The sequence below is a fragment of the Talpa europaea genome (assembly GCF_964194135.1).
Source record: "Talpa europaea genome assembly, chromosome: 12".
Lineage (NCBI taxonomy): Eukaryota > Metazoa > Chordata > Mammalia > Eulipotyphla > Talpidae > Talpa > Talpa europaea.
The window spans coordinates 46,618,247-46,640,178 of NC_140079.1; the positions used below are offsets into that span (position 1 = coordinate 46,618,247).

Consider the following 21,932-nt stretch of genomic DNA (forward strand, 5'->3'; position numbering starts at 1 on the left):
AAAATATATACAAATAAAGAAATTAAGTATAAAAAAAGACAAAACTGGGTTCTCAAAAATAAAACTGGTTTCTCTGACATTTGGGGCTGTTCTGTCCCTGGGCATCACACATTCCATGTAGCTCCCCCTCCCCCAGTCCTGACAACCAAAACTGTCCCCAGACATTGTCAACTATCCCCTGGGGAACAAAGTGCCCCTATGAGAACTGCTGGTGTAAATAGGACACTGGGGGCCTGGACCCCATAGGGTGAGGTGGGGGTCCCACTTAGTGTTCATTCTTCTGGCCTACTCTGCCAGTCTGGGCATGGCTTCTAGCATCCCACAGCCTCTCTCTGCACACCTGGGCCCAGCTCAACTTTCATGGAGCCCCAGGGGACCCAGGTGTTGGAGAACCTGGCTGGTCCCCGGGCCCCAATGCAAGCACCAGGAAACCGCAGTTGCTGTGGCGACCGCTGAGCTCTCAGGGCAAGGACCTGGTTGGTTGAGGGGCAAAAGCCTGCTGTGCCCAGAGGAGCCAACATCGAGGAGGTGCTGTGGCTGGGAGGCCACTGTCCAATTTCCTCCCATTAGCACTTGCAGATCTAGCAGAGTAGTGGGGATCAGTAGGTTCAGCTCCCCAAGGGTGCTGGAGGTGCCTGGGGCTGTGGGTTGCTGAGAGGGCCTCAGAAGGGAAGATGGGATCTTCACTCCAGATGGCCCTGCTCTGCTATCCTCCCCGGGAGGCCACCTGGCCGCTGGTGTGAGGTGTCTGAAGCCCAGATCCTTTCCCTGGGAAGGATCAGTCAGGGGGTTGGACAGCATGAACCTGGGCCCCCTCAGCCCGGGCACCCGCCGCCGGCTTCTCCAGGGTCAGGCAGGCCCCCTCCCAGCGGCTCGGTCCAGTGGTGTGGCCATCTTCATCAGCTCCACGGTGTCGGGTAAGGGACAAGGCAGGGCTGGGGCCTTACAGGCAAGCAGACACTCTCAGGGTGCCAGGGCAATGGGGTGGCTCATAGGGTCCTCTAAGTGATCTGGATGTGAGTGCAGCCCGGCCAGTGACCCAGGAGGGAACCGGTGAAGGGGTATCCCAGACCCTCTGTTTCTTTTTCCATAAACCTGGCTAAGAGCCTGATTTGATAGAATCGCTGTGAGTGGCAAATGATACTGCAATGAATATTTATGATGAATATACTTTGCCCTAGGCTTAAAAAGTATCTTCCCACCTGAATGGGATACTACTCACCTCCCCAATTTTATCTTGTATTACCTTCTTTCTACCCACATGTTGCAGGTCTTGGAACCCATGAATCCCCAGGCCTCATAAACTATAGTTATTTAGCTTGTACGTTTGTGTAATGCTTGGCTCCTCTGACCAGGTTGAAAGTTCTATGAGGGCAAAGACTACCTAGGGTGGTATGCTGACAAATATTTAATAAAATTAATTTTTTAAGTTAAAAATTTTAAATTAAAATTGGAAAAAATTATTTAATTAAAAAATTAATTCTCAAAAACTTGATAAAACAGGGGCCTCCCTGGTGGCGCAGGCGGTTGAGCACCGCACTGTGAAGCTGTCCACAGCCTCTGCAGCGTGGGTTTGATCCCGGCCAGCCAGTGAGAATCCCACATGATATGGCAGACCTCTCCTGTCTCACCCACTGCTCCCCTCAGCAGTGTATTTCTTCAGTCTGCCTGTTCTGTTCCCCACTCTGTCTCTGGTGAATCCTCTCACCCTCCTGTGCATCTGGCCTGCACTCCGGTTCTTGTATAAATAAATAAATCTTAAAAAAAAAAACTTGATAAAACATCTGAACACTTCATTGTACTGTCTGCCTATTTCCATGGTCATGGTCAATTTTGACTTGTGAGTGTGACTTCATTGATGGGGGAATTGGACAAAGATGTGGGGTAGGCCATTCTCTAACACTTCTCTGATACAAAATCAATAGTTGTAACCAAGCTCAAGAGCAGAGTTCAAGGTCAAATGCAGCAAAATAATTAGGAAGTGATGACTTGTGAGTATTGGTGATCTCTACTTTTACTAAATAATGTGTTCTATTGTAAGTTCAGCTCATTTAATTTTTTTATAGTGACTGTGTGAACAATGGACTCACAAATTTCTTGAAGATTTAGCAATTGGCTCTCCCAATTGCTAGCAGAGGCTGCCTGGTAAGGTAGTGGCCACGCACATCTCGCTTGCCATTGTACTCCTAGTGGTTGGCAACAGTCTGGGCATAAAATAACTTCCTGATATATATTTTGTGGACAAATGTGAACAACCTGTGGAATTTATAAGACATGCAAGGCACAGGAAGGGGAAGGAGACAGACCAAAGGATGGTATTCTCGTCACTCCAGTGCCAGGACCTGGGCAGCGTCTTTACACCAGCGGCATGGAGAGCCCTTTCATACCAGACTGACACCCCCGGACCGTGTGGAGAAAACAAAAGTTTCTTCAACACCTGTGTGGCACTCGGTGCTTTTATTCATAAGATTCAGTGGTTTAACCAACATTTATTGGGCTCCTGAGTTAAGCACGGAGCAATCAGTGATAACTAAGATGGGCAGCTGTTCTTGACTTGGGGAGCTTGCAGTTCTGCAAAACCAAGGAGTCACTCCCATTTTACAGCAGGGAAAACTGAGACCACAGAGTGAAGTCAGTGGTAGAGAGGGTCTTAGAATGCAGGTTTGCCCTGAATAAGGCTGTCAGATTTAGTAAAACCTCGAAATCCCAAATAACAAAACTAGGACATCCAGTTAAATTTACTTTTGTGGTAAGTAATAAACAATCCTTTAGTGTAAATAATTGCAAATATTATATGGAACAGTACCTATTTATGCTTCAAATAATTTGTTTTTTTTATCTGAAATGCATGTTTAGCTGGGTTTATCAGATATGCAAATGTACCCAAATATTGTATGGAATGGTACATACCGATCAATCAAATTATGTGTTATTTATGTGATGTGAAATTCAACTGAATTATCAGAAATGTAAATGTATCCAAATAGGGTGTGGAATGGGATATACTTATGTTATTAAGTTTATCTGAAATGCAGATACAAACAATTATCTTGTATTTTACCTGGCAACCCTACCCAATGGTAACCAACCCCCAGTTAGCTGGGACTATGGGAGATTCCTAAAAATTGGGGTTTTCAGTGCTAATGGGGTGGGGGGTGGGAGAGGGAGCTTGGAAGGGAAAAGTCCTGGGGCCATCCAGGATAGCTGGTTTCTCTGGTTTATCCTGTGGTTTTGGTATCTTTTGATTTTCTGTGAAGGACCTGAGTCTTAGTGGGAATGAAGGGAGATAAAGCAGAGCTCTGGGGCAAGGAAGAGCCCGGATTCTCCCCACTAACCTCCTCTATGTGTCCCTTGCAGACATGGACGCAGAGAGAGAAGCCCTGCAGAGTGCCGCCTACCCCGAAGTGCAAACCTTCTGCCAGAAGCATGGCTTGATGTTTGAGGTAATTACCTGCCTTGGTTTCCACTGCCCTGAACTTAGGAAATGAGGCTGACCTGGGCAGAGGGGCTCTGAGCTCAGTTGAATGCTTTGCTATTGAGTCATGAAATTCAAAACAGTTTTTGAACAAGGGACCCACATTTTCTTTTTGCAAAGGACCCTGCTAATTCTGTAACCAGTCCTGGTGATAAAGTTCCTCTGAGAGGGCACGACCTGGCAGTTAGCAGAGGCTGTGTGCCAGGCCCAGTGCTGGGAGTAGATACTTTGGGGACCTGTTCCTTGGTCACTTTATGACCTTTTGTCATTGTTTTGTCCAGGCCTTCAGGCCTACCTGCACCGGGGCAGCTTCCAGGGGACCCTGAGAGGTTGTGGGAGCCTGAGTCACTGTGGGTATGGAGGTGGGACGTGCCTTTTTCTGGGGCACTAATGGTGTCCCTGATGGGCACAGTCACCATGGACTCTAGAGTCTCCACAACTCATGCCAATCCCAGGATGGGGGTACAGAAACCGACAAAATATCTTTGGAGTCTTAGCTTCAACTAAGATGGCCTCCTTGCCATTTCTGACAGCCATCTGTCGCATCCCAAGCCCCCTTCATAGGTTCATCATCACTTACATTGCTAGAAAAGAAGCAGCGCTGGAATTCTACTCTGCCCACTTCTGATCAAGATTCATACCTCAGTGGCAGGGGTGCTGAAAAGGAGAGCTGTTGAAGGGCCTGTGCTTGTCCCTTTAATGCCGACATGGTGCTATGCAACCTCAATGCACCACTGCAGAAGGCTGCAGAGACCAAGGCTTTTGTCCCAGGCTGGTCCTTGAGCCTTTTCTTTCACCCTCCTTCCCACTAGTTCACTAGGAATCTGTGTCTTTCCCTCTGGGCAAAAGAATTGAGGGAGCAGAGACCATTCTGAGTCTCCTGCTCCCCACCCCCCTTTCCAGGCTTCCACAGGGTCAGCATCTTTCTCTACTTGAATGGAACCATTCTGTCTGTCCCTCTCTGGCCAGCGGGCAGAAAAGCACTGCAAGTGTGCACTTGCCAGAGACTTTGCTATGTCCAATTTTGCCCAAACCAAACACCCTCCTTTGCAAAGAAAACTCTGTGAACAAGTGTGGACATGTCCTTGCTTAAAAAGGAAGTTTGAAAATGCCCAGTTCTTTTTAAATTTTTAAAAAATGTTTGTAAGCAAACTTTTGACTTTGGAATTTACATTTACAGAAAAGTTACACATGGTAAGAGTTCCTATGTACACCCCACAGTTTTTCTCCTATTGTGAGCATCTTATATTATCGGGGTATATAGTCACAACTAAGAAATCCACATCTGCACTCTGCTATTAAGCAATCTCCTGACATTATTTGGGTACCCTGGTTCTTCTGTCACATCTTCTCTCTGCCCAGAGACACCATCGAGGGAACCCTGTGCCCAGCATGCTCCGGTCTGCACCCACGTTTGCTCTTTCCTTTTGCTCATGACCTTGAAGGTCTTGGGAGGACTGCGTGGATGTCCCTCGGGGTGCCCCCGACCTGGGTCTGTCTGATATTTTTCTCTTGATTACATTGGGGTTATGGGTTTCATTCAAGCCCTTTTAATCCAGACATCGCCCTTTGGGGACAAACTGCCAAGAATTATTGAAAAAACTTTATGCCTTTGTCAAAGGGAATTTTTAAAAAATCACTCATTCCACCACCTCTCTGATAAACCCATTCTTATAATCTCCAGGTTGTGGATCTGAGGTGGGGTATTCGGAACATTGAAGCCACTAACCACATGACCCCAGAACTCTGCTTGGAAGAGCTGGACCGGTGTCAGAAAACATCACTAGGGCCAACTTTTGTTGTGAGTTTCTCACTTAGCTCTTTTTTTTTTTTTAAAAGATTTATTTATTTATACAAAAACCAGGGTACAGGCCAGATGCGCGGGAGGGTGAGAGGATTCACCAGAGACAGAGTGGGGAACAGAACAGGCAGACTGAAGAAATACACTGCTGAGGGGAGCAGCGGGCAAGACAGGAGAGGTCTGCTGCACCATGTGGGACCCTCGCCAGCTGGGATGGAACCCGCGCTGCAGAGGCTGTGGATAGCTTCACAGCGCTGCATCAACTGCCTGTTCCACCAGGGGAGGCCTTCTCACTTAGCTCTTATTCTCCTTCCAGCACCAGAATATGGCCCTACTCCCTGGTCTGCCCATCAGTGGAGGGATGCGGGTAGCCTGTCTGATATCTTACCCACTTCCTATGGCCTGCACATGGCAAACATCACTAACTGATTATAGATGCTTTTCCTGCACAGCTATCTGGGGTCAAGACATTAGTAGTCAAGGGGAGGCAGATATGTTAGAGTGTTGAGGCCCAAAGGGATCTTAGAATTTGGTCTGTACTTTCTCACCCCATTCTTTGTATGTACATGGAACTTTGGGGTCCAGGAGAAAAATAAAGGTGGGGAGTCACATGGGAATGGGAATTTTTTTCTCCCAACATCCCTGGTAATGTTGGGAATGGGCTCTGCTCCTTAGGGGCAAACTTCCCCAGGCCCTAGGTGGCACCAATTTTTCCACATTACAGGGTCTTCTTTCCTCCCTCTGTCACCTAAAATAACCCCTAATTCTCTCTCTCTCTCTCTCTCTCTCTCTCTCTCTCTCTCTCTCTCTCTCTCTCTCACACACACACACACACACACACACCCCTATTTGGGCTATGGTAAGCAAGAGGTATTCCAGAATTTTGATTTATCATTCCACCAATTTCCTAATACATCCAAAAACAATGGTATTTTATGCTTTTTTTTAAAAAAAATGTGTTATTTTAAAAGGATTTATTTATTTACTTATTTATGCATGGAAGAACTGGGGTGCAAATCAGAGGTGCGGGGGGTGAGAGGATTCACCAGAGACAGAGTGGGGAGCAGAACAGGTGGGTCCTCTGAAATACACCGCTAAGGGGAGCAGTGGGCAAGACAGGAGAGGTCTGCTGTGCCATGTGGTTTAGCTCCTTGGCTGGGACTTGAACTCTTGCCACAGTGGCCTGGCGATAGCTTGATAGCACTGAGACTTTAACCCCTGTGCCACCAGGGAGGTCCCAAAACGATGATATTTTGTTAGATAAATCCTAGAGCGGAGGTCAGCAAATCATAGTCCACTACAGAAATCTGGCCCCCTCGCTATTTTTATAAATACATTTACTGCATGTGGTCCATTCACTTACCTGTCACCCTGTCTGCTGCTCAGTTATAAGAGGAGGGCTGAATAGTTCCAGTGGAAACCATCTAGCCACCAAAACTAGGGAAAATATTGGTACCCAGGCCTTTTACAGAAAAAGTTTGCCAACCTTGGTTGTAGAAAATAAAGGGGGGGAGTTCAGAAAGTATCCATGCCCTACGTACTTTAATCACAAAGAAGCTTTGAGCTGCTACCAATAAAAGGAAAAATCCTCTGGAACCTCTCCTGGAGATAAGAGAGAAAGCAGAAGGTGGTCCTCATGATAAAAGCTGTCTCGTAGGGAAATAAAGACAAGTAGACAAGGGTTGTTGGGCCCTAGAATTGCAATGTTCACTGAGTCATCTGCCACATGTGACAATTTAAATTGAACTACAAGCAGAGGTAAAATTGCAGTTTGTGGACCCACCAGCCACATGGCCACAACTCCGTGGCCACAGCACTGAACAGCGTGATCCAGAACAGGCCAGTGTTGCTGCAAGTTCTACAGCTGCTTTGCAGATGAGGCTCCCTTCAAAAATCTAAGATCTGCATAGGGGTTGTGAAATGCTTTCTTTATTATATATAACGTTTCCATCTACATTGCGGTTTGTGTTTTCATTCTTTTGCCATTTACTTTTCTTAGTATGTTAGAACCACTTTTCCCCCTAGTTTTATTGAGATATAACTAACAAGCAGCCCTGAGTAAGTGTAAGGACTACAGCATAGTGACATATAAAGGATGAGTATAGTAAGCTGAGTTAACATCCATGAACTCATATTGGTACAAAAAGAAAAAGACAGGAAGATTTCCCTTGCAATGAGAACTTTAAGGATTTACTCTCTTAGTAATTTTTAAATATGCCTTAAAGCAGGGTTAACTATCATCACCATGCTGTATATTATATCCCCAAGACTTATTTATCTAATAACTGGATGGAACTTATATATATATATATATATATTAAAGATTTATTTATTTATGCATACAAGAGCTGGGGTACAGGCCAGAGATGTGGGCGGGTGAGAGGATCCACCAGAGATAGAGTAGGGAACAGAACAGGCAGACTGACTGAAATATACTGCTGAGAGGAGCACAGGAGAGTCAGGGGAGGTCTGCCTCGCCATGTGGGTTTCTCCCTGGCCAGCAGGGAATTGAACTCGTGCTACAGAGGGTGTGGATTGCTTCACAGTGCGGTGCTTAACCCCTTGTGCCACCAGGGAGGCCCCTATGTATTTTTTAAGGATTTATTTATTTATTTATACAAGAACTGGGGTACAGGCCAGAGGTATAAGAGGGCAAGAGAATTCACCAGAGACAGAGCGGGGAGTAGAACAGGCAGAATGACAGAAAACACTGCTGAGGGGAGCAGCGGGTGAGACAGGAGAGGTCTGCTGAACTATGTGGGTTTCTCTCTGGCCGGCCAGGAATTGAACCGGCGCTGCAGAGGCTGTGGACAGTTTCACAGTGTTGTGCGCCACTGTGGAGGCCCTGGAACTTATATTTTTTAAATATTTTTAATTAAAAAAATTTTTAAATGTAGTACTTTAATTTTTGGACACTGTATGATTTTACCACTCAGGTGTGGTCACTGTTGTTCTCCCACCACCAAAGCATTCATACTTCATCATCATATTTCCTTATGCTCTTCCCCAGGCCCCTGTTTTCACACCTCCCTTTCCTACCCTCTTTCTCCCCCTTCCTCCCCCGCACCCGCCGCCATGTCTCATAGCTATGGTTTGTCTTTGTCTGACTCTTTGGTTTTTCTATATTCCACATAAAAGTGAAACCATCCAATATTTATCTTTTTCCTTTTGATTTATTTCACTTAGCATCAACCCTCCCAGCTCTATCAACATTGCCACAAAAGACATAAGTTTATCTTTTTTTGATCTCTAATTAGTATTCCATTGTGTATATACCACTTCTTGCTCCACTCATCTGTTTTTGGGCATTTAGGTTGTTTGCATATCTTAGCTATTGCAAATAGTGCTGCTATAAACATAAGAATGCAAGTTTCCTTTTGAATTAGTATTTTTTTGTGTCCTTTGGGTAGCTTCCTAGGGTGGAATAGCTGGGTCATGTGGTACCTCCATTTCTAGAATTTTGAGGAACAACCACACAGCTTTCCATAGTGGCAGGACCAGTTTGTATTCCCACCAGCAGAGTAAGAGGGTTCCTTTTCCTCCACATCCTCTCCAGCACTTGTTTCTGTTTTTTTGTTTTTTGTTTTGTTTTGCTTTTTAAAGATTTATTTATTTATTTATACAAGAACTGGGGTACAGGCCAGAGGCACGGGAGGGTGAGAGAATTCACCAGAGACAAAGCAGGGAGCAGAACAGGCAGAAGGACGGAAAACACTGCTAAGGGGAGCAGCGGGTGAGACAGGAGAGGTCTGCCGCGCCATGTGGGTCTCTCTGCGGCTGGGGGGGATAGAACCAGCACTGCCAAGGCTGGGGACAGCTTCACAGCGCGATGCTCAATCACCTGTGCCACCAGGGACGCCCTGTTTTGTTTTTTAATATGAACCATTCTCACAGTGTGAGCTGGTATCTCATTGTGGCTTTGATTTACATTCCCCTGGTGATAACTCATGTTGAGCATTTTTTCATATGCCTGTTATCCATTTACATTTCTTCTTTGGAGAAGTGTCTTTTTAACTCTTCTGCCCATTTTTTTGATTGGTTTGTGTGATTTTTTTTGTTGAGTTATGGAAATTCTGTGGATCTTCAATATCAGCCCCTTATCAGATGTATGGTATGCAAATTGTTTCTCCCATTCAGTGGGGCATCTCTTTGTTTCGGTTACTGTCTCTTTTGCTGTACACATGGAAGTTTGTATCTTTTGACCCACTCTGTTTTCATTATTATTTCTTAAAGATACATCCTAATGTTTGGAAGACTCTACACTTGTGATTTTTTTTCCAGTTTTTTCTCATTTAGTTTTCTAAATGAGCCTGATGATCATTTAATTGAGTTTCAAAGAAGAAAAATGAAAGGGAAAAAAGAATAATGGGAAACAGGGAGAAAAGGAACCCCAGGAGGAATTCGATTTTGCAACTCAAATTGCAGGCAGGGAAAAGCACAGCATGGCTTCCAGGTGGCATGGGGGACAGGAAGGTGATCTCCCAGTTTCCCCAGATCTTGTAAGTCCTTCCAGAAGGGCTCCCTGGGCAAATGCCCATGGCCATGATCTCTACCCACTTTCTGCTTTCCTAGTGAGTCAGGCATCTCCCCTTGTCACCTGAGAGCCACAGCATCATTCTTCTAACTTGGGGGCTTTCTGGGGGAGCTAACTTGGGGGCTTTCCATGAAAATCAGAGCTGCACAGGGGCCCTGGAGAGGTGTCTCTCCAGTAAATAAATCATTAGGCAGCAGCACGCAGGGGATGGCTCCCCATGGCACTTCCTTTTAGAGGCTCTGGGTCTCTTGGGCCACCAGCCCCGCTCCATTATCTCCAGAGCATTTCTCCTGGTGGCTCTTTGGTCTTCTTTTCAGCTTTTCCCATTTTCCTTTACTCGGGTCCATACCCAGGAGTGTTTTGGCTGGCTGGCTATGCTTCTTCTAAATTTCTCACTTTATACTTCCTGCTTGCACACACTTACTGAGCTTTGCACATACTTTTGGAGTAGCAATTTGGATGTTGCTACTCACACACACCTGCATTTGCTGCCTCCAGGTCTTTGCACATTGCTGTCAATGCTTGACAGCCCTTGAAAGCAACATCCTTTCAATATTCCTTCATCACAGATTCAATTTATTTAGCTTTCCAGGAGGCATGCCTCTGGAATATTCTGGTACAATCCAATGAAGAGAGGAGGGAAAATTGCTTGCCTTTATAATGAGAAAACTCAAAAATTTGGGCCCTATGTTCTAGGCCTCCTCTGGCTTAAATCTAGTTTGCACCTTCTTAGAGTATGTTGGGGCAGAAACAATGTTCTTGACATTGCCCTACAAGATCTTGTCCACAGACATGACTTTATTTTTATCCACTGCCGACCCTATTTATGAGTGCATCAGCCCTTCTGCACTGGCCCTTTGCCACACTTTCTGCCCCTGAGCCTTTGCGTATGTGGTTCCTTCTGCCTGCATGCTGTTCCCTCTGCTAGCACACACTAGTACTTCTTGCCCTGGGGCCTTTGTACATGCTGATCCCTCTGCTTCAAGGGGCTCTGTTGGTGTACTCTATTTTATGTCTTATTCTACAGCTTGATCTTATAATTGTAAATAAGACAGGACCTTCCCTACACTTTTGAGACCTTGACCCCAGGGCCACATCATAGTATGAGATTTGGGTAGGGCCAATGAAGGCCTCAGCTCTTGTCATGGTTCTATTCCTGGGATAAGCAGATGCCTGGTATAAGAAGCTGAAGTTTTTTCATATGTAAAGTGAGAAGGAATATGAGTTTCTGGAAAGGCTATAACAAATGAACACAAAAGAACAGAAATGTAGTTTCTCAAAGTCTGGAGGCCAAAAGTCTGAAATCAAGTTGTCTTCAGGGTCACGCTCCCATCTAAATTTCTCTAGGAGACTCATCTCTTCTAGCTTCTGGGGATTCAGACATTCTTGGGTTTGTGGCTATGTCACCCCAATTTCTACTTTTGTTTGTATCAAATCTCCTATTGCCAGTCTCTTAGTAAGGATCTTGTTTTTTTTTTTTTTAAAGATTTATTTTTTATTTATACAAGTGCTGGGGTACAGGCCAGAGGTGTGGGAGAGTGAGAGGATTCCCCAGAGACAGAGTGGGGAACAGAACAGACTGACGAAACACACTGCTGAGGGGAGCAGTGGGCGAGACATGAGAGGTCTGCCGCGCCATGTGGGATTCTCGCTGGCCGGCCGGAATTGAACCCCTGCTGCAGAGGCTGCGGACAGCTTCACAGCGCTGCGCTCAACCAACTGAGCCACCAGGGAGGCCCTCTTAGTAAGGATCTTGTATTGCACTTAGAGTCCACCAATAATCCAGGACAATTTCCCCAGCTCAAGAGCCTTAATTGACAAAGCCCCTTGTATTAGTCAGGGTTATCTAGAGAAACCGAACCAATATAAGGGCAAATAGTCACATGTCACTTTACTATGGGGACACGTCCTGAGAAATGCATCACTGGCAATTTTGTCATCGTTTGAAAGGCACAGAGTGTAATTACACAACCTTGGATTGTAGAGACTACCGCATACCTAGGCTACGTGGGATCCCTGTCATCTGTTCTGTCTGTATTTGACAGGAATGTTGCTAAACGACTTGGGATTGTACATCAGAGGAGATTTATAGGAATTTGGCTAGCACAGTAATGCAGACCAAAAAGACCCACCATCTGCCATTTGCAAGCTAGAGATCCAGGAAAGACATAGCATAATTTCACTCCTAATCTTAAGATCTGAAAATCGGGGGCTGATGGTGTAAGACCCAATCTGAGTCCAAAGCCCTGAGAATTTAGGAACCCTGCTGTCCAAGGGCAGATGCTGTCCAAGTATCACAGCTCAAGCACAGAGAGGAAAGCAGTCCTTCCTCCATCATTTTTGTTCCTCTTGGCTCTTGATGGATGAGGGCTGTCCACCTGAACTGGTGAGGGCCATCTGCTTTACTCAGCTCACCAGTTTAAATGCTATCTTCCAGGAGACTTCCACCCTCAGAGGGACATACCAGAAATGATGTTTGGTCTGTTCTCTGGACGTCCCTTAGCCCAGACAAGTGGACATGTGAAATTAACCATCACAATGCCTTTTAGATTAGACTGGAAATCTTTAATGGTCCTAACTTAACTCCCACAGGAGTTTCCCAAACAAAAATATCTATGATGTTTTGTGTGTGATAGGATTTACCATTAGCCTGTCTGATGGCCCCTGTTTCCTAGTACCTCCTCACATAGGTTCTCTTAAGCTTTGTCCTTCTTCATATCATCCTTGCCATGGCCCTGCAACCAGCCCCACTTTGAGGGACTGGCACACCTTATCTAGTATCACAAAGCCAAGATTTGACCTGCACCCCTTTCTCTGCCAGGCACTTCTAGGTGACCAGTATGGCCCCTGTCCAGTCCCCACACTGATCGAGGAGAAGGAGTGGGAGGCACTGAGGGCTCAGTTGACCACCAGGCCAGGAGACCTGGAGCTAGTGGCTCGACGCTTCCGGAGGGACGAGAATTCTGTGCCCCCCACCTACCTGCTGCAGACATCAGGATCAGGGGAGGCTCGAGGACCTGAGGAAGCCACCCTGACATCCGTGCTGCGCTCAGGAGCCCAGGAGGCCCGGAGGCTGGGCCTCATCACTCAGGAGCAATGGTACCGCTACCACCGGTCAGGTGAGCCTGCCCATCTTCCCCAGGGGTTGGTGGGAAAGACACATTGCCTGTTGTCCAAAGGTTCTGTAGATGTTCAGACCTCATTCCCAGACTCCCATTCTGAGAAAGGTCTTTTTACTGATCCAAAATATTCCAGCACATCGCTGTTCATAGGAAGCTCTTGGCTTTGGAACAGTGTCCTAAAGTGACCCCATCTGGGTTGGCCCAGGACTCTGAGGAAACCAGAGTGGCTTGCCCTGTGTTAGCCCCTGAACTGGCCCCTTCTGAGGAGTCCAAGCTCCCTGCCTTCTGCACCTGCCTCTGAGGGGGGAACTGAGACATGGGAAGGGGGAATCTTGTTTGCTCCAGGGTCAGAGATTCCATCTGTGATCTTCTGAGTCCTCCACCCAGCTCCCAGCCCCTCTCCCATCACCTCTGAACTCTCCCCCTGCCCCTTCCAGCATTCACACCCAGTGCTGGAAAGATTTTTCTAAAATTGCAATGCGGTTAAATAATTTCCCCAGTGTTTCCTGCCAGTGAGAAACAGGTTCTTATTGTTTACAGTTTTAGTAACATGTCAGTTTATGGATTATTATTATGTTTGTTTATATTAACAAAACATTAGATTATGAATTTATATTAAATATAAGATACTCTTGTTCTAAAAATATATATGAATTCATTTTATTGGCATACATAAATTTATATTATCAACATTTTAAATATATGGATTTATGCTACCCAAAGCTATTAAATTATGAATTTATATTACTACAAGTGTTAAACACAGGAATTATTTTATCAGCATATTAAATATATGAATTTATATTACTAACATATTAAGCATATAGACTTATTTTACCAAAATGGTTATCTATATTAATATGTAATGATTAAATATATTAATTTCTCTCTCAAAATATAAAATATGAATTTATTTTATCAACAGATTAAATATATGAATTTGATTATTAACATTAAATAGATAAATTTATATCATTACCACATTTCATATGTGGTTCTATTTAAATATATTAAATGTAGCAATTTATATTAATATTATTTTAATTTTGGTAATATGCATTGATTTTTAGATACATAATTATAACAATGACATCAATTTTTTTTAATGGGCTCATTCTTTGGAGATAATTTTAGATTTACAGGAAAGTTATAAAGCTACAAAGAATATAGCGTTCTCAAATGTTGATCACTCAGTTCTCCCTGTTTTTAACATCTTTGCAACCACAATACATTTGCAGGAACTAAGACACTAATTTGGGTACTTAACATCAGGCCACAACTTTTTTTTTAAAGACTTATTTATTTATGCATATAAGAACTGGGGTACATGCCAGAGGTGTGGGGTGTGTGTGAGAAGATTCCCCAGAGACAGAGTGGGGAACAGAACAGGCAGATTGACCGAAATATTCTACTGAGGGGAGCAGCAGGCAAGTAGGAGAGTCAGGAGGGGTCTGCTGCGCCATGTGGGTAACTCCCTGGCCAGGGATCAAACTCGCGCTGCAGTGGCTGCAGATAGCTTCATAGGTTGTGTCTTAACCCTTTGCGCCAACAGGGAGGCCCAGGCCATGACTTTCAACTAGACTTCAAGCTTTATTTGGATTTCAGCAGCTTCCCCTTGATGTGTTCTGTCCTGAACAGCCCCCCACTCCCCATCCTGGGTCCCACATTCCAAGTAGACAGCACAGCTACTCAGGCTCCTCTGGGTTATGGTAGTTTTTCAGTTTTGCCTCATTTTTCACCACCTTGGTCATTCTGAGGATAAATGGATGGGTGTTTTGTAGCATGTCCATCAGTATGGGTTTCTCATGATCAGACTGAGGTTATAGGTTTGAGGGATTCCAAAGAGAGGAGGCTCCCTCTAAACCATATTGGTTGTTCTGTGACATAAAGTCAGTGCGCTAATTGCTTTCACAGAGTTGTTTGCCATTGGGGATGCCTTAAGCAGCATCTGGGGTCCCTGCTTTGGGGCAAACCTAGATTGGTAGCTCAGCCCTGTTCCTTTGCATTTGTATTGACTTGGGGCTGGCTCAGAGCCTCGGTTTCCTCATCTGTAAGGAAGAACCTGTCAGAGTTTCCATCATGGAGTCATTGTGGGGAGCTAAGGTATTTTGTTCTAACCACGACTTCATTTTTTTTTTTTTTTGAAGATTTATTTATTTATTTATACAAGCACTGGGTACAGTCAGAAGAATGGGAGGGTGAGAGAATTCACCAGAGTCAGAGCGGGGAGCAGAGCAGGCAGAAGGACCGAAGTACACCGCTGAGGGGAGCAGCGGGCGGCAGGAGAGGTCTGCGCGCCATGCGGGACCCTCTTCCGGTGTCCGGGGAGCAGCCAGGGATCGAACTGGTGCTGCAGAGGCTGTGGGCAGCTTTGCAACCCAGCGCTCAACCGCTGCGCCACCGGGGAGGCCCCCACGACTTCATTTGTAACGGCAAACCCACCCTGTTAAGATGTCCCACCTGAAAGAACACACAGGAACTCCTTGAAATTAGCAGAAAACCGAGGGTGCCAAGTCCATGGGCATGTCAGTGACTGCCTCTTCCAACCTACTTTTTTTTTTAAATAAATTTTATTTTTATATTCCCCATACAATTGCAACCCCCTTATTTTGACCCCAATCCCTCCCCTCCCCCCCACAGAGTGTCTCTGGTTCATAGTTTTTTGCTGATTTTGATTTTCCCTTTCTTATAGTTATTCATTTTCCTGGTCCCTTATTTAAGTTTTCTAGATTCCTGCTACGAGTGAAACCATCCGGTATTTTTCTTTTTCTTTCTGGGTTATTTCTCTGAGCATGATCCTTTCCAGCGCCATCCATGTTGCTGCAAATTGCATGTGTTTATCTTTTTTGAATGCTGAGTAATATTCCATGGTGTATATGTACCACATCTTCTTGATCCAGTCATCTATTTTTGGGCATTTGGGTTGTTTCCAAAGCTTAGCTATTGTAAATAGTGCTGCCATAAACATAGGGGTGCAGGTGCTCTTTGGAATGGATGTTTCTGTGCCCTTTGGGTAAATACCTAGGAGTGGAATTGGTGGATCATATGGAAGCTCTATGTTTAGTAGGTCCAGAAATCTCCACACAGCTCTCCATAGTGCCAACCTACTATTTTTCATGCTTACTCTGCTTTCTTTTTTCTTTCCTTTTTAACTGTATTTGTTGCAACTTATGTTTTTTTTTAATTTTTAAAATATTTATTTATTTATGCATATAAGAGCTGGCGTATAGGCCAGAGGTGTGGGGGTGAGAGGATTCACCAGAGACAGTGGAGAACAGAACAGGCAGATCTACTAAAATACACTGCAAAGGGGAGCAGCGGATGAGACAGGAGACATGCTGTGCCATGTGGATCACCTCCCTTGTCAGGGATGGAAGTCGTGCTGCAGTACCTGTGGATTGCTTCATAGTGCTAAGACTTAACCCCTTGTGCCACCAGGCGCAAATTTTAAAAAGCCAAATGTGACTTAAGCACTATATTCCCATTCCTAAAACTTTCTCTGGGTTATTTTTTGAACAGTTTGAAGCATGCTTAGGTGGTTTATAATTTTGCTACTCTTCACAGTACTTTTCTTTGGAAAACAATTCCTATAGATAATTCCATCAAGGTGGTTCAGTTCCACTAAGTAATTTCTAGAGACCTGGTACCTGCAGTTGATAGTCACAAGGGACAGAAGTGTAAAAAAGCAGATCCAGAAGATGAAAGTTGTTTTAAAAAATATCTGCCCCTAAACATCAAGTATACCTCAGAACACTTCAGTGACAAAAAGCTTGGTCTACTAAGGAATCTGCTTAATAACAAGTCAGACCACAAAGTTAACTTTAGGTTATGCATGTTTATAAAGATCTGTGAAAATATGCCAGAGTGAATCTAAAAAATAGCTAGCTCTGTTCTATTGCCCAAAGTATAGTGTCACACTCAGAAGTAAAAAGAAATCTTATCCTTCTTTAAGCAGTTATTGTTACCCTACACAGGTTCCTTTCTCTCTCTTTTTTTTTTTAATTCTTTTTTTTTTTTTTTTGGTGGGACCCTCGCCGGTGGTCGGGGATCCAAATGGCGCTGCAGAGGCTGCGGGCAGCCTCACAACCCAGTGCTCAACCGCTGCGCCACCAGGGGAGGCCCTTTTTTAAAATTCTTAATTAAACTTTACTCTGAGTTTAATATCTCACTTCTATGGCGTTTTGTTTTTTATTTCTGTATATGCCTGTCTTTTCTTCCCTTTCGGCTTGTTTGTTTAATTGATTTTTTTGTTAACGAAGTACCAGTTTCTTACATTCTTGTTAATATTTTGACAGTATAGGATTCCTCCACTCAGTTGAGGTCACCATAGCTCTCCCTCCACCAAAGTACAGGTAGTCCATTGTGCTCTGTGTCCTGACCACCACCACCCCCACCCCCACCCCCGCCCTAGCTTCTTAAATGTTAACAAAAGTAAGGAAACAAGTCCTTGAAAATATATTATCAGGGAATGAAGATAAAATTCTGAGCACGAATACAAAATAAGCTATTCACCAGGAAAAGCGTAGTGGACTTCCGCCAAGCGTGATAGTATCTCGTCAGCTCCTTCATGGGTGACATCTCAGTCACGCAGTGTTACTATCATCTGCAGTAAAGTAAGGTTATCTTCCTTAATGCGAAAACCAAATTTGATCATCCTGTGGATTCTGTTAGCATGTGCCTGGGGGTCTTCTAGCCTGAAGTCTTAAGATAGGAGTTTAGTTCCATAGGACAACTTTCTTTTTAGAGCAAATTTTTATTTTGAAATAGAGATTCACAGGAAGTTGAAAATCAAACAAACACAAAAAGCCCAAACCCAGTAGAAAGAGGTTCTGTGTAATCTTAATCCAGTTTTCTACAAAAGGTAACTGTCTTATAAAACTGAAACACAATATTACAGCCAAGAAGTGGACATTGTTACAATACAGCAAAAACACAGCACAGTCCAATAGGGCTGTTCCAGAACCTGCAGATTCCTCCCCTTAATCCTGTATAGACCCTCCCCCATCCCAGTCCCTGATAACTGCAAATCCACCTCTGACTTTATAATTTTATTTCAACTTTTTTTTTTTTTTTAAGATTTATTTACACAAGCACTGGGTACAGTCAGAGGCACAGGAGGGTGAGAGAATTCACCAGAGCCAGAGCGAAGAGTAGAAAAGGCAGATTGATGAAGTACACTGCTGAGGGGAGCTGCGGGCGGCAGGAGAGGTCTGGGCGGCAGGAGAGGTCTGCGCGCCAGGTGGGACCCTCGCCCGGCAGCCGGGGATCAAACCGGCTCTGCAGAGACTGCGGGCAGCTTCGCAACCCAGCGCTCAACCGCTGCGCCTCAACATTATTTCAAAGAAAATCCACATCCTCTCCCCTCCCCCCAATCAGGTTGGACTCACACCCATGTCACAGAGGAGGAAACAGAGAATGAGAGGCATGCAGGGATTTGCCCAAGGTCACACTGCCTGCAGGTGGTCTTGGATTGCGTCATCCCAGCTAGTTGCATTGTCTCTGATCTCCATGCCTGAGGTGAGTGTAGGGTCACTCCAAGGAACTTTTGAGTGGCTCTTGTCTTTGACTATGAGTCAGTCCTGTCTCCAAGGGCCTGGCTCACTCAGTTGCAGAGAGCCAGGAGCCTCTGCTGAGCCCAGAGAGGCTTCGAAAATAACTCCTTAGGTTTGATTGCTATTTCAAAACAATGGCCTCCAAGGAGAAGTCAGTGTGGGCTCTGGCTCTGGAAAATATACGGGTCCTTAGGGCAACTGCGTCATGGTCTGGGACAGGGTAGGAGAACCATAACCGGAGGACTAAATCCAGCCCTCCTTTGCTTTTATAATTAAAGTTTTATTGGAATACAGACAAGAGCGTTAGTCTGCCTATTGTCTGTGGATGCTTTTCTGTTACGGGGCGATCGAGTAATTGCAAATGAGATTATCTGAGCTTTGAAACCTAAAATATTTATTTTGTGGCCCTTTACAGAAAAATGTGCTGACCCATTTCTCAGCCAGTATGTTCATTAAAAATTCCCTGTGTGGCCTCCATTCCTCTTACTGCAGCCTCAAATGTCCTGACAGCCCTTCTTCTCTTACTGGGATACACCTGTTCATTCACTTGGTAACCTTTCTCTCCACTCATGTGTCTCTTTATTCATTAAGACTAGAATGGCCATCCCATGAGGGCGACGGGGGGGCCTCTGTGCTTTTTCTCACCTCTGGATCCCAGTGTGGAGGGTCCAGGGTTGCCGCGGACCAGCACAGCGATGGACGATGAGGCCGTCTCAGGGTTGAGAGACTGCGCAGGGTGGTCAGGGATTCGATGAATAAATGACACACAGACACACTTCAAGAGAGTGAAAATCTGAGTGCGTCTTTATTAAGCTAGTGGTCAGTATATATATGTTTTTCTAAAAGCATAGGAACAGTGAACATCAAAGAGATCAGTTTGCTCATAGGCTTAGCTTAATTGACAGGGCAGTGATTTATGTCCGAAGTTACATCTGGACCTAGCCTCATTCCTAATTGGACAGGCTATAAATTCTTTCTACTGTTTTATATAATTATTTTCTAGTTGCACTAACTATCATTTTTACTCATAATTAATTGTCATGGGTGAATTTATTTTATAATGCAGTTAATATCAAAGGTACTAAAGTTAAGCACATAATAGAAAGATTATTAAACTAACAATTCTATTATAACACAGTGTTTAGTAATGTTTCATTTGCATTAGCCTAATTATTAAATTATGTATGTTTTTTAATTAGCAATCAATGACCAGAAAAAGGAAAGATTTTAGAAAGACAGTTGTAGCAGAATAAAGTTTGTGGGCCTTGAGAAAGCGAGATAAGGTTCCAGGTGGTCAGCATTTCTTTTAATCATCTTTGTGGCAGCTTCTGGTGGTCATTATTTATTGGCAGGCATTCGGCTTCTCTGCATCTTAGGGAGTTTGCTGTTCTCCCCCTGCGCGCATGGTTCCTTGCCCACGCCGGACCTCAGGGCTAATGGCTGTTGCCATGGTCCCTGAGGTCCGGCGTGGGCAAGGAACCATGCGCGCAGGGGGAGAACAGCAAACTCCCTAAGATGCAGAGAAGCCGAATGCCTGCCAATAAATAATGACCACCAGAAGCTGCCACAAAGATGATTAAAAGAAATGCTGACCACCTGGAACCTTATCTCGCTTTCTCAAGGCCCACAAACTTTATTCTGCTACAACTGTCTTTCTAAAATCTTTCCTTTTTCTGGTCATTGATTGCTAATTAAAAAACATACATAATTTAATAATTAGGCTAATGCAAATGAAACATTACTAAACACTGTGTTATAATAGAATTGTTAGTTTAATAATCTTTCTATTATGTGCTTAACTTTAGTACCTTTGATATTAACTGCATTATAAAATAAATTCACCCATGACAATTAATTATGAGTAAAAATGATAGTTAGTGCAACTAGAAAATAATTATATAAAACAGTAGAAAGAATTTATAGCCTGTCCAATTAGGAATGAGGCTAGGTCCAGATGTAACTTCGGACATAAATCACTGCCCTGTCAATTAAGCTAAGCCTATGAGCAAACTGATCTCTTTGATGTTCACTGTTCCTATGCTTTTAGAAAAACATATATATACTGACCACTAGCTTAATAAAGACGCACTCAGATTTTCACTCTCTTGAAGTGTGTCTGTGTGTCATTTATTCATCGAATCCCTGACCACCCTGCGCAGTCTCTCAACCCTGAGACGGCCTCATCGTCCATCGCTGTGCTGGTCCGCGGCACAGGGTGGTATGCGTGAGTTTAGGAAAGGGTTCTCAAATGAATGTGTGAGGGAGAAACCCAAAATTGATAGCACTGGTTTCTTAAATAGAGGTGACATTCACATGGCATAAAATTCACGACTTTAAAGTGTATAATTAAGAGGCATTTAAGACATTCACAATGTTGTGCATTGCTGTTGTAGAAATAAATTCTAGCCTTTTACCTAGGCGGAGGAAGAGCAAGCAGTACTTCAGGAATGGTGAGGTCAGGAGAAGCTTTATTACTCATGCATGAGGTCCCAGACCTGGGTAGCCCGGTAAGGTCTGAACACCCTTTTAAAGATCAAGGGTTCCTTTTATACACAACTGTGTCCATATTTGTTACATTGATAGCATCGTTTTTCAGCAGACACAACCATTTGTGGCAAAGTCCCCAAACAAGGAGGGCAAGGCAAGGGGGGAAAGATGCAGGCATTCGGGGATGGCCTTGGGGAGATAGACCAGCCGGTTGGCTGCCCGACCTTGTAGATAAGAGTGCTGAGGCCCTGGCAATGATCCTTGAAAGGCAAAGAGCTGTAAGTATGCAAACTTGTTGATTATGCCTTCATTAGAGTGTTCATTGCACCTGGGCTGGAAGTTCTGCTGGAATCTTTATTATATTCATTTGCTCAATAATATATTATCACTTCATTGTGACATTGCCATCTGTACCTGATTCTAGAACTTTCCATCCCCCTAAAAAAGACCCCATCCCCACGAGCAGTTATTCCCCATTCCCTCCCCCAACCCTGAGAACCATTAATCCACTTTCTGTCACTAAGGATTCACCTGTTCTGAACATTTCATATCAACGGATCACACACCATATGGCCCTTTGTGTATGATCCCCACTCAGCATCATGTTTTAGAGATTCATCCATGTTGTAGTATGTTTCAGGGCTTAGTTCCTTTTCATGACTGAGTGATTCTCCCCTGTGTGTGGATGATTGTGTTTGTCTTTGAACTGTTGATGGACGGTTGGGCTTTTTCCACCTTTTTCCCCCACCAATGTTGTTATGAACACGTGTGCAGAGTTATCTATTTCAGTCTCTATTGTCAGTTCTCTTGGACCCATACCTAGGAGTGGGATTGGCATTTTATTTTAAAGATTTATTTATTTATGCATACAAGAACTGGGGTATAGGCCAGAAGTGTGGGGGGTGAGAGGATTCACCAGAGACAGAGTGGGGAACAGAACAGGCAGACTGACTGAAACAAA

General features: G+C 44.4%; 1 protein-coding gene across 1 annotated transcript in view; it reads left to right on the forward strand.

The window, feature by feature from the left end:
- Positions 1-799: 799 nt before the first annotated feature.
- Positions 800-21,932, forward strand: part of NWD1 (NACHT and WD repeat domain containing 1) — a gene marked incomplete at both ends in the record, with an annotated part of 63,795 nt that continues 42,662 nt past the window's right edge. Inside the window, 4 exons of the mRNA XM_084251288.1 lie at positions 800-917; positions 3,358-3,443; positions 5,160-5,276; positions 12,632-12,929. Of these exons, the coding sequence (XP_084107414.1) occupies positions 800-917; positions 3,358-3,443; positions 5,160-5,276; positions 12,632-12,929 (619 nt within the window). The remainder of the gene's footprint in view (positions 918-3,357; positions 3,444-5,159; positions 5,277-12,631; positions 12,930-21,932) is intronic.